This window comes from Garra rufa, chromosome 15 (assembly GCF_049309525.1).
Source record: "Garra rufa chromosome 15, GarRuf1.0, whole genome shotgun sequence".
Taxonomy (NCBI): domain Eukaryota; kingdom Metazoa; phylum Chordata; class Actinopteri; order Cypriniformes; family Cyprinidae; genus Garra; species Garra rufa.
In genome coordinates, this window is record NC_133375.1 from 41,014,783 (window position 1) to 41,026,899 (window position 12,117).

Sequence of the window (12,117 nt, forward strand, 5' to 3'; positions counted from 1 at the left end):
TTATAGGAATGTATTAATGTTTTATGTGTAGGCCAGGTTAAAGAGATGTGTCTTTAATCTAGATTTAAACTGACAGATTATATCTGCCTCCCGAACAGTGTTAGGTAGATTGTTCCAGAGTTTAGGCGCTAGATGAGAAAATGATCTGCCACCGGCAGTTGATTTTGATATTCTAGGTACTATCAAATTGCCAGAATTTTGAGAACGCAGCGGACGTGAGGGACTATAATGCGATAGGAGCTCGCTCAAGTACTGAGGAGCTAAACCATTGAGGGCTTTAGAAGTAATTAGCAAGATTTTCAAATCTATACGATGTTTTATAGGGAGCCAATGCAGTGTTGACAGAACCGGGCTAATATGGTCATACTTTCTGGTTTTAGTAAGAACTCTTGCTGCTGCATTTTGGACCAGCTGAAGTTTGATTATTAAGCGTGCAGAACAACCACCCAAAAAAGCATTACAATAATCTACCCTTGAGGTCATGAACGCGTGAATTAACGTTTCGGCATTTGACATTGACAGCACAGGTCGTAATTTTGATATATTTTTAAGATGGAAAAATGCGGTTTTGCAAATGCTAGAAATGTGGCTTTCGAAGGAGAGATTGCTGTAATTGCTAATTGCTGTAATGTTAAAATTTTACCGATATTTTTACAACAGAATGTACCATGTATGATTTGGCTTTTTTTAATGTCATATTCCAACATGCAGATTACATTATTTTAACACCTTAAAAAAAGGTCTCACTTCTGTATTAATACTAATGCTGGGTTCACACTGCACAATTTTTAAAGTCATCAGATCGGTGCTCTTCTCACACTGAACGACTGTCTGGGGTACCATAGCTGCTGCTACACGACGGATTAGCGACAGGGATTTACACATTAGGGACTCATACACTGACTTGTGTAATACTACTAAAAAAAAAACATGATCCTAACCTTTGTTCCTATGCTGAAATCTTAGTTGGTCCATTTTAGTTGGTCCAGATCAGATGTCATCAGATGAGTGTGATAACGTATTCTCCCGAAATTTGAATTCTATTGTATGTGTACAAATGTCCACATATCAAACAATCACATCCTGTATCATTTTTATGACTTACGTTACACACTTGACATTAAGTAAGTATAAAAGCAGGGCTCTTTCTGGAACTTCATAAAATTTTCCTCTGGGATTCTGAATGCAACAAATCTGAAAACCAAGGTGAGTTTTTGGCACCTACTGAATAACTTTGTCTTTAAAATACATTGAGAATCCACAGCGTGCAATATGTGAGTGCAGACTATTAACTTTTGCTGCTTATTAATTTTCAGATTCATCATGGCAATGCTGCGAAGTCTTCTGCTTCTTTTCATTGCGTTCTCCATGGGGAATGCAGAAGGTAAACAAGACAATTATTTATATCAACCCTCATTATTCCATTTAAAAGCTTGTTCTGCCAAACCTTTGGCATTTTGTAGCTTTAGAGAGAGGAATAATAGGAACAATCATATGCTTTGCATAATAAGAGTAATAATGTGAATATTACAAGCCTAACCTTTATATACTGGATACAGTTGATAAAGTTAAAAAATGCCCCTATGGATGGACAAATTTTGGAGTCCGATGCTTCAAGTTCTTCTCTCAGTCAGTTAACTGGGTCACAGCCGAGGTAAAGTGTTAGTTACAACTTGTATTATTATTTTTTATTATTTTAATACTGTAAGGTTGCTTTGACACAGCTTGTAATGTAAAAAAAAAAAAAAAAAAACAGATTTTGTTTAAAGTAATTTACACATTTAGCTAAAAAGACTATTTTGTATTGATAATAATAATAATAATAATAATAAAAATGTATCTTCAGAGAAACTGCCAAAAAGAGGATGCAAATCTCGCATCTGTGCGCAGTAAACTGGAGAATGATTTTCTGCTGAGTCTGTTGCCATCTTCTTCCACACGATGTTGGATTGGTGCTCATGATGGTGAACAAGTAAGTTAAAGTTGTGTGGCCTAAAGAGTTTGTCTAAACTGAAATTACTAAAGTTTCTAATGAAGATGGTTTAACTTCTTCAAAGACAAACTAAATGACCCTCTATATTCTGAGTACAGTAGTGCACTTTTATAAATGTTTTTGATCTTTAGGAAGGACAGTGGCTGTGGAATGATGGAACTTTCTATAGCTACACCAACTGGTGCACTGGGGAACCTAACAATCACAATCCGGGTCCCGAGCACTGTGTAGAGATCAGCGTGTCCTGTAAGAATGTAGTATTTTTTAAATTTATTTTTCACTTTCAAATATTTACCGTCCTATAATTTCACATTAAAGCGTACCATTAAATGGCTAATTTTCTGACACTACTGTAATGGTTTAAATAACCAATTTCATGTTTCCACCCTTCAGCTAATCATTGCTGGAATGATGAAAGCTGTTCAACCTTAATGGGCTATGTTTGTGCTAAAGACCTGTGAGGTCATATGCAGTCATCCTGCTCCACAGTTACTTTGATTGTACTACATTTACATTTTCCAGTCTTATCTTTATAAATGTTCTGAACTTTAATCTCTTCTCACTGACACATTCCTCAAATCAATAAAAGCATTAAAGCAAACCTTGTATGTTGTGGTGTATTAAAATGGCATTAGGCATCGAGTGTTCTGTTTGTTTGTATGTTTGTGTTACTATCTAGATACAAAAAGACAATTAGTATTTTGCAAATCTAATACAATTCTTAGGTATAGATAAAAGAAGAAAAGTTTGGTTCATATTAAAATATACCTATATGTCTTATCATATCCTATTAAGAAGATGCATTAAATATTTTAACAACACTTACTACAAAATATTGCACTTACTTTGCAATTAATTACTTATCATCAGCCTTTATCCACAATGGCAAAACTCTTCAGACAATGAACACTGTTTACACAGAAGCAATGTAAAGAGACGTATTTTGACTTAAACTGTTTGATGACAGAAATCTATATTTTCACAATGCATTCAAATAAATACCAGTGGACACAAGGTGAACACAGCTGAACTAAATAACAAATTATTTAACAACAGAGGGAACCAGAACAAAAAGTCCACAGTCCAAACAGTGAGTGTGACACCCATCAACTGCTCCTTATCCACCTTTTTCCTCATGTAAGAGCGGACACGGCCATTTGTCAATTTTATGGGTCTGGGTTCCGGTCTTATCCGCGTCCAGCTATTTTTAGCTTTTCAAAACAGCTTGTTTTTCTTCTTGACATTGAAAACTTGTGTGTCTTACCATATTATTTTGATGTATTATTTTATTTATGTTCAATGTGAGTGCTGTATGCTAGAACACGAGCAGTCATTTATTTCGTCATCACTCGGGTACTGATAACATGCGTATGCAGGTGAGACCTGGACAGCACACGTTGCTATCTGTGTTTGAACTAAACTCATTTAAGCTTTGCCAGTTTAAACATTTAAGAGCATAAATGGCTGTTGAGATACAGTAGTAGGGCTGGGCGGTATATCGAGTTCTGGGGATATATCGATATGATTCCCCAACGCGATGCAGGATTATCCAATATCTTTCATATCGATATGGTTTGTGGCCACACATGCACGTGCGCATTCTGCTCGAAACAGACCACTCCAAGGTAGCACGCGACATGGACGAACATGCAGCGCCGGTCAACACAGAAAATGTACTGGTCAGTAAAAAGAAAAACAATAGTTCACTTATCTGGAGATGGTTTGGATTAAAAACTTCCGATGAGCAGCAAAAAACAGCCCATCTGCGGAGAATGTTATAAATCAGTTGTATCAAAATGTGGAAGCACTTCAAATCTCTTCCACCACCTACAGCTTTACCATAAAGTGAAGTACGATGAGTATTTACAACTTCGTGCAACAACTTCGGCCACAAAGACTACGCAGCCGCAACCCAAAACATCTGCCCCGAAACAAAGCTCTCTGGAAGCATCTTTTACCCGAAGTGTGCCTTAAGAAAAGAAAAGTTGCAAGTGGCACGATAGAACTAATGCGGTAACGTATCACATTCCTAAAGACATGGTTCCTATAACAACGGTGGAAAAAGAGGGTTTTAAAACGCTGATAAAAACCATTGACCCAAGATACGAGCTACCCAATCACAAGTACAAGTACGCAAATGTACAGTCAGGGGGTCAGAGGTCAGAGGGAAGCTTTCCGAGCGGCTCACAAAAGTGGCTCATTTCGCACTAACAGCCGATTTATGGTCTAGCCTGTACTGTATTTTATTTATCAAAGATTTTTTTTATAATTTGAAATATGTTGTGCAGCTTATAGTGTTTGCAGGAGAAACAACCTGTACAGTATTTTATTTATCATAGATTTTGTGCAGATGTTTATTTGTTGTGCAGCTGTTTATTTGTAAACAGGGAGGGAAACCCCTGTGTTTGAATTATATTTTGCTCAAAAACTGTTTAATAAAGGTTTAATAAAGGCTTTGACTCTCAAAGTAACCATTTATGGAAAAATACCGGATATATATCGTATACCGTCATTCCTCCTAAAAATACCGATATATGAATTTTTGCCCATATCGCCCAGACCTATACAGTAGTATTTTCACTCTGAGTGTGGACCTGGAAGCAGTATTTGATACATCACAATTTAACAAGCGGATATTGTTAGACAACATCAATTAAACATCAAAAGTGTTGGAAAATAGCTGTGGCTAGTTAATTTCCCCACTGCATCATACTACAGTATTAAGTAGCGAGTTAAGTCATTCTATGGGAAACCCAACCCCTATTTTACTTTTAAGTTAATTTTTTTTTTTTTAGCACACGTGTCATCAGTTGAGCGTGGGGGGAAAATTCCCCTCATATAATTTTTTCAAATGCTTAAGTATTTAAGCTGATAATGTTATCGCTCGTATCTGATTTCTATTGTATGTGTACACAAGTCCTCATATCAAACAATAACATCCTGTATCATCCTTGTGACTTATGCACACTTGAAATCAAGTGAAGTATAAAAGCAGGGCTCTTTCTGGAACTTCAAAATCTTCCTCTGAGATTCTGGACGCAACAATCTGAAAACCAAGGTGAGTTTTTGGCACAGAGACCTACTGAATAAATTTGTCTTTAAAATACATCAGAAATCCACGGTGTGCAATATATGAGTGCGGACCATTAACTTTTGCGGCTCATTAATTTTCAGGTTCATCATGGCAATGCTGAGAAGTCTTCTGCTTCTTTTCACTGTGTTCTCTATTGGGAATGCAGAAGGTAAACAAGACGTTTATTTATATAAACCCTCATTATTCTAATTAAAAGCTTGTTCTGCCAAGTTTGTCTGCATTTTGTAGCTTTATGGAGAGGGATAGTAGGACAAAATACAGTATTCTTTTATTATATAAGTATTTCTATAATAAGAGTACTAATGCGAATATTACAAGACTAACCTTTATACTGGATACAGTTGATAAAATTGAAAAGTGCCCCTATGGATGGACAAATTTTGGAGTCCGATGCTTCATGTACTTCTCCCAGAGGGTTACTGTAACTGGGTCACAGCAGAGGTAAAGTGTTAGTTATACCAAGGTGAAAGTCAAAATCCCTTTCTTCAAGTAAATTTGACAGAAAACTGTTACTGAGCAAATAATTAATCAAATCAGATTTTGTTGGACTAAAATGTTGTTTAAAAAGTAATTTGCACTTTTTGCTAAAAAAATATATTTTTTTCTTTAGAGAAACTGCCAAAAGGAGAATGCAAATCTTGCATCTGTGCACAGTAAAGTGGAGAATGATTTTCTGATGAGTCTGTTGCCTACTACTTCCTCACTATGTTGGATTGGTGCTCATGATGGTGTACAAGTAAGTTAGGTTGTGTGCCCTAAAGAGACTTATTTGTTTGTCTAAACTGAAATTTCAAAAGTTTCTAATGAAGATGGTATAACTTCTTCAAAGGCAAACTAAATGAACTTCTTTATGGAGTCTGAGTACAGTAGTGCGGTCTTTTAATAACTGTCTTTGCTCTTTAGGAAGGACAGTGGGTGTGGGGTGATGGAACTCCCTTTGCCTACACCAACTGGTGCTCTGGGGAACCTAATGATCTTGATTCAGCGGAGGACTGTGGAGAGATCAACTGGACCCGTAAGAATGCAGTGTGGTTTTTTAATGTCAAATGTTTACCATCCTACAACTTCACATTAAAGAGTAACATAAATTGGCTTATTTTCTAACACTACTGTAATGATTTTAATAACTCATTTTATATTTCCACCCTTCAGCTAACCGTTGCTGGAATGATAGAGACTGCTCAAACTTAATTGGCTATGTTTGTGCTAAAGACCTGTGAGATCATATGCAGTCATCCTGCTCCAAAGTTACGTTGATTGTACCTTATCTTTACAAAATGTTTTGAACTTTAATCTCTTCTCACTGACACATTTCCCAAATCAATAAAAGCATTAAAGCAAACCTTGTGTGTTGTGGTGTATTAGAATGGCATTAATGGCATAAAAGAAAAGTCTGGCTCATATCAAAACATTAAAATATACCCTACATGTCTTAGCTTACTGAGAAGAAGATGCATTAAATATATATACATATATATATATATATATATATATATATATATATATATATATATATATATATAGTAACTAACTAGTATATATATATATAAACACTTACTACAATACAAAATTACTATATGAGTGTTGATTCATTTGCAATTGATTACTGATCGTCAGCCTTTATCCACAATGACAATACTCTTCACACAATGAACACTGTTTACAGAAGCACTGTAAAGAAATGTATTTTGACTTAAACGGTTTGATTACAAGAGTCTATATACACGCATGACAAAGATGATGAGTCACAGCAGGGCCGTGCTGAGACCTTTAAAGGGGCAGGTGCTCAAAGTATAAAAAGGGCACCTGGAACAAGGCATTAAAGAGCCACTCGGGTCCATCACTTCATTGTAGGCATCCAGTTACTACAAGTAACAACATCATTAATAAGACAATGCATTATTCGAAGTTTTAATTCCATTTATGTTTAGTTCAGAACTCAAACAATAGAATTAGTAATATTTCTATCACTATAAAAGGGGCTCCCTAAATAGGGCTGTGCTCAAAATATCAGTACAGCAATACTGTACCTTATATTGTGACACATTCCTTGCAGATATACATATTATTACAGAGGCTTCTAGCAGCCAATGCTGTTGTCACACCAGGCCAGCAGGGGGAGCCCTGTCCCTCACTGACTGTTGCTGCTCCCTCTGCTGCTTCGGTGGTTACTTCCTGTTTGTCACGAATTCAGCCTCCGTCGCCCTAGGATCACAAACTCTTGCACTACACTTCATGGACTTCAGCCCCCACAAGCCACTGCACCCATCACTGCTCACACCTGCAGCTCATTCACACACACACCTGCAGCTCATCACACGGACTGCATAAAAGCATGCTCTGCACACACTCACACCGCAAAGTATTGCGTTTCTCCTGCGAACCTTACCAAGCGTGTTTCCCAGTTTCCAAGTCTCCGTGTTTCCTAGTTTATTCCTGGTTTTGTTTTCTAGTTTCAGTCTTAGTTTTAGTTTAGCCTTGTTTTGTTGGTTTGTTTCATTTGTGTTCCTTTTACTCTGACTGCCCATTTGGTTTCTGACCCACGCCTGTTTTTTGGACTACTCTCTGAATTATCCTCGTTGTTATTGCTTGCTGGTGTTTGACCCTGTCTGTTTGACCACGTCTTCTAATAAAGCCTGCGTTTGGATCCACACGTCAGTCTCCAGACCTCCCTCGTTACAGAATACTTTGCCACACCCCGGATCCAGCGGCTTTATTCATCAGCCGTTCACCATGAACCCAGGAGACTGTCTAGTTCGTCTTCGCCAGAACAACCGGCCTATTGAGGAGTATGTGGCTGACTTCTGCAAACTATGTTACCAGGTAGATTTCACTGACATTTTTCTAAAGCACATTTTCTGTTATGGACTGAACCAGAATTTAAAACCCAATATGCCTTTACACACCCCGCACTGGACACTTGAACAGTACATAGACTATGCTCTCCTGCTGGCCGGTTCAACGTTTACTGTTGGGACTGCGGATGAGGAGCCCCACAGTCCTACAGCACCCACATCACCAGAACTTTTACACATCCCATCTGTCATGTCTGGAACTGTTCAAGCCACATCTACCAAACCACAACCAGCTCACAAGATGGCTGTCGCCATGTCAGAATCTGCACCCAAAATGTCTGCTAGCCCAGAACCACAGCACAAGATGTCTGCTAGCCCTGAGCCACAGTGCAAGGTGTTTGCTAGCCCAGAGCCACAGCATAAGATGGCTGCCACGCCAGAGTCTGCAAGCAAGATGGCTGCCACGCCAGAGTCTGCAAGCAAGATGGCTACCACGCCCAAGTCTGCAAGCAAGATGGCTACCACGCCCAAGTCTGCAAGCAAGATGGCTACCACGCCCGAATCTGCAAGCAAGATGGCTGCCACGCCCAAGTCTGCAAGCAAGATGGCTGCCACGCCAGCATCTGCAAGCAAGATAGCTGCCACGCCCGAGTCTGCAAGCAAGATGGCTGCCACGCCAGAGTCTGCAAGCAAGATGGCTGCCACGCCAGAGTCGGCATGTAAGATGGCTGCCACGCCAGAGTCGGTATGTAAGATGGCTGCCACGCCAGAGTTTGCACGCAAGATGGCCTCCGTTCCTGAGTTCCTGGCCAAGATGGCCGCCGTTCCTGAGTAGGGTTGGGAATCGAAAATCGATTCCGATTCTGGAATCGGATACTTAAGATAAAGAATCGGATACTTGTTATAATATTAAAATTTCGATTCCTCGTTTCGATTCCTGGTTGCATTTTTTCCTTGTAGTGATCTGCCAGGACCTTCCGCGCGTGCAATCTGCCAGGACCTTACGTGGTAATGTAAACATCAGTCGACAAGATGGATCACGGTAAGCGTTTAAAAGTGTCTACGCTTTGTAAAAACCGAAGACAAATCTACCGCTGCACGCAAACTTCATCTTAGAGATCTGCAAGGGACGGATTTTAGTCCTGCGCCCGCCCACTCCAGAAGGAATATATGTTATTTCGTCCCGCAAAATCCCACATAAAAGTCACTTATACCCCCGCGGGAAGACAGGTATCTACTTTATCTCTTGGCTGCATGAAACAAACCCTCCCGGTAATGTAAAGGCAAAGATGACCAGAGTAATAGTAACGAACTCGCGCGTGCCTAATGTATTCATTCTTGTATATCGGAGTCGTACATTAGGCACGCATAAGTCCGCTGTTGATTCACAAACTATTCATGCATTCGGTGCTCTGATCCATAGTATTTTTGTGTGAAATTTCAAAATATTTGCATAGTTTTCAAAATGAATGTCCTGTGAGTTTTTTATAATGAATGCTTACCCATAGAGGTGGATCTTGTAAGGGTCAGTGGTGTTTAAGCACATATGAGCACCAGCATAAACAGATTTACAATGTATTTACTGTATTTTTCATTTATATGTTTATTTTATAATAAATACAAACAGTAGATATTCAGTCACTTAAGAAAGAGTACTCTGAAATTGTGAAGAATGTCTGAATTAAATAATTTAGGTGCTTTAAATCTGTATATGTGTATTCATGTTAAAAAGTTAGAGCAGAGGATTTTCTTTTAAATTCAAAAGTATAGCTTTAATTTAAAGTTTGTTTGAATTTTTTTATAACATGCAGGAGAAAAATAAAAAGGCAAAACTAATGTTTAGGTTAATAAAAAAGGTTAAAAAAATAAACACCTTTAGAGGAAATGTCAGGCATAGGGGGGCCTTGCAAAACTGACCCGAGAAGAAGGGGGCCCTGATATAAAAAAGGTTGAGAACCCCTGTAATAAAATAATATGTTGCAAGCTAGCACTGAAAATAAACATGTTTAATATATTAATGTTTGACTTTTGTGTTTGTTGTTTTTTTTTTTTTTTTTACTAAATCGGAATCGAAACTGGGAATCGAAAAGAATCGGAATCGATAAGTGGAATCGGAATCGAAATCGATAAAATTCAAACGATACCCACCCCTATTCCTGAGTCCCCGGCCAAGATGGCCGCCGTTCCTGAGTTCCCGGCCAAGATGGTCGCCAAGCCTGAATCCCTGGCCAAGATGGTCGTTGTTCCTGAGTCCCTGGCCAAGATGGCCGCCAAGCCTGAGTCCCAGGCCAAGATGGCCACCAAGCCTGAGTATGTACCCAAGATGGCTACCGCCAAGTCAAAGTCTCCGCTGGTTCCGCCCAGCCTTCCAGAGTCTCCGCTGGTTCCGCCCAGTCTCCCAGAGTCTTCTCTGGTTCCGCCCAGCCCTCCAGAGTCTCCGCTAGGGTCGTCCAGTCCTCCAGAGCCCTCTCCTCAAGAGCGCCGTCCAGAGTCCACTCCTCAAGAGCCAGAGCGCCGTCCAGAGCCCGCTCCTCAAGAACCAGCGCACCCTCCAGAGCCGGAGCTCTCTCCAGCTCCCCCTCCAGAGCTGGCGCTTTCTCCAGCACGCCCTTCCGTGCTCTCCTGGGTGGACTATGCCTTAAGTTCCCCCAAGAAAATTTTGGGGGGGGGCTACTCCCCTGATCGGCCGTGGCCACCTGGACTGTTTACTCGGCCATGGCCTCCCGGACTGTTTACTCGGCCATGGCTTCCTGAGCCCCCAGATCCTCCATGGCCTCCCGGACTGTTTACTCGGCCATGGCTTCCTGAGCCCCCAGATCCTCCATGGTCACCCGGACTGTTTACTCATCCATGGCTTTCTGAGCCTCCAGATCCACCATGGCCTCCCGGACTGATTACTCGGCCATGGCTTCCTGAGCCCCCAGATCCGCCATGGCCACCTGGACCGTTTACTCGGCCATGGCTTCCTGAGCCTCCTGAATGGTACCTGCCAGTAGCCCTTGGTGAGGTCGAGGGTGCTGATGTACCGGGCCCTTCCCAGGCGGTCCAGCAGTTCGTCAACCCGAGGCATGGGGTACCCGTCGAATTCGGAGACTTCGTTCAGGCGGCGGAAGTCATTACAAAAGCGGAGGGTGCCATCTGGCTTAGGGACCATGACGATGGGGCTGGACCATGGGCTCCGGGATGGTTCGATTACCCCCAACTTTAGCATCTGTTGAATTTCCTCCTCAATAGCCTGCCGACGAGCTTCTGGAACTCGGTAAGGCCGTTGCCTGACGATCACTCCTGGGGGCGTCCTGATGTCGTGGTGTACGATGTTGGTCTGCCCTGGCTAAGAGGAGAACACATCCTGGAACTGACTGACCAGGTGCTGCAGCTCCGCCTTCTGGGCAGCCGAGAGATGGGGGTTGACGTCCACAACCACGGGATCGACGAGACTGAGGGCAGCCACTTGCTCCCGGTCCCCTACCCACTTCTTCAGGAGGTTGACATGGTAAAGTTGCTCCGCCTGCCGTCGACCGGGTTGCCTCAACCGGTAGGTGACTGGGCCGATCTTCTCCAGGACTGTGTAGGGTCCCTGCCAGGAGGCCAGGAACTTACAGGCGGAGCTAGGGACCAGGACCATGACACGGTCTCCAGGCTGGAACTCCCGTGGTTGGGCTGCCCGGTTGTTGTGGCGTTGCTGCGCTTGTTGGGCCTTACTCAGATGTTCCCGGACTAACGGCATCACTCGGTCAATCCGTTCCCTCATCTGTCGGACGTGCTCGATGATGGTACGATGAGGGGCAGGCTGCTGCTCCCAAGCTTCCTTGGCGACGTCCAGGAGGCCGCGCAGTTGCCGGCCAAAGAGGAGCTCAAAGGGGGTGAAGCCAGTTGAGGCCTGGGGGACCTCGCGGATTCCAAACAGTACATACGGGAGCATGAGGTCCCAGTCCCGCTTATCCTCCGCAGCGACACGTCGAAGCATTTGCTTGAGGGTCTGGTTGAATCTCTCCACGAGGCCGTCCGTTTGTGGGTGGTAGACTGTGGTCCTCAACTGCTTCACCCGCAGCAGCCTGCAGAGATCCGCCATTAGCCGGGACATGAACGGAGTACCCTGGTCAGTCAGTATCTCCGCAGGAAGGCCGACTCGGCTGGCCAGCAGAAACAGTTCCTGGGCGATGGACTTGGCGGTAGCTTTCCTCAGGGGGACTGCCTCTGGGTACCGGGTGGCATAGTCGACGATAACCAGGATG

The 12,117-nt window shown here is 42.2% G+C and overlaps 1 protein-coding gene and 1 pseudogene across 1 annotated transcript; both read left to right on the plus strand.

The window, feature by feature from the left end:
* The first annotated feature begins 1,314 nt into the window (after positions 1 to 1,314).
* On the plus strand, positions 1,315 to 2,454 carry LOC141287391 (galactose-specific lectin nattectin-like). Its single transcript, XM_073819533.1, has 5 exons — positions 1,315 to 1,384; positions 1,560 to 1,654; positions 1,847 to 1,972; positions 2,125 to 2,239; positions 2,387 to 2,454. The coding sequence occupies exons 1-5, from the start codon at positions 1,324 to 1,326 to the stop codon at positions 2,452 to 2,454; spliced, it is 465 nt and encodes a 154-aa protein (XP_073675634.1). The 5' UTR covers positions 1,315 to 1,323.
* A 2,720-nt stretch (positions 2,455 to 5,174) lies between these two features.
* LOC141287390 (ladderlectin-like) lies at positions 5,175 to 6,307 on the plus strand (annotated as a pseudogene).
* The last annotated feature ends 5,810 nt before the right edge of the window (positions 6,308 to 12,117 follow it).

Excerpts from the sequence above, each read along its gene's own strand:
- LOC141287391 (XM_073819533.1), top strand. The coding sequence starts at position 1,324 with ATGGCAATGCTGCGAAGTCTTCTGCTTCTTTTCATTGCGTTCTCCATG. Across the intron at positions 1,385-1,559 it reads CTCCATGGGGAATGCAGAAG|TTGATAAAGTTAAAAAATGC; the intron begins GTAAACAAGACA and ends TACTGGATACAG. Across the intron at positions 2,240-2,386 it reads TGTAGAGATCAGCGTGTCCT|CTAATCATTGCTGGAATGAT; the intron begins GTAAGAATGTAG and ends TCCACCCTTCAG.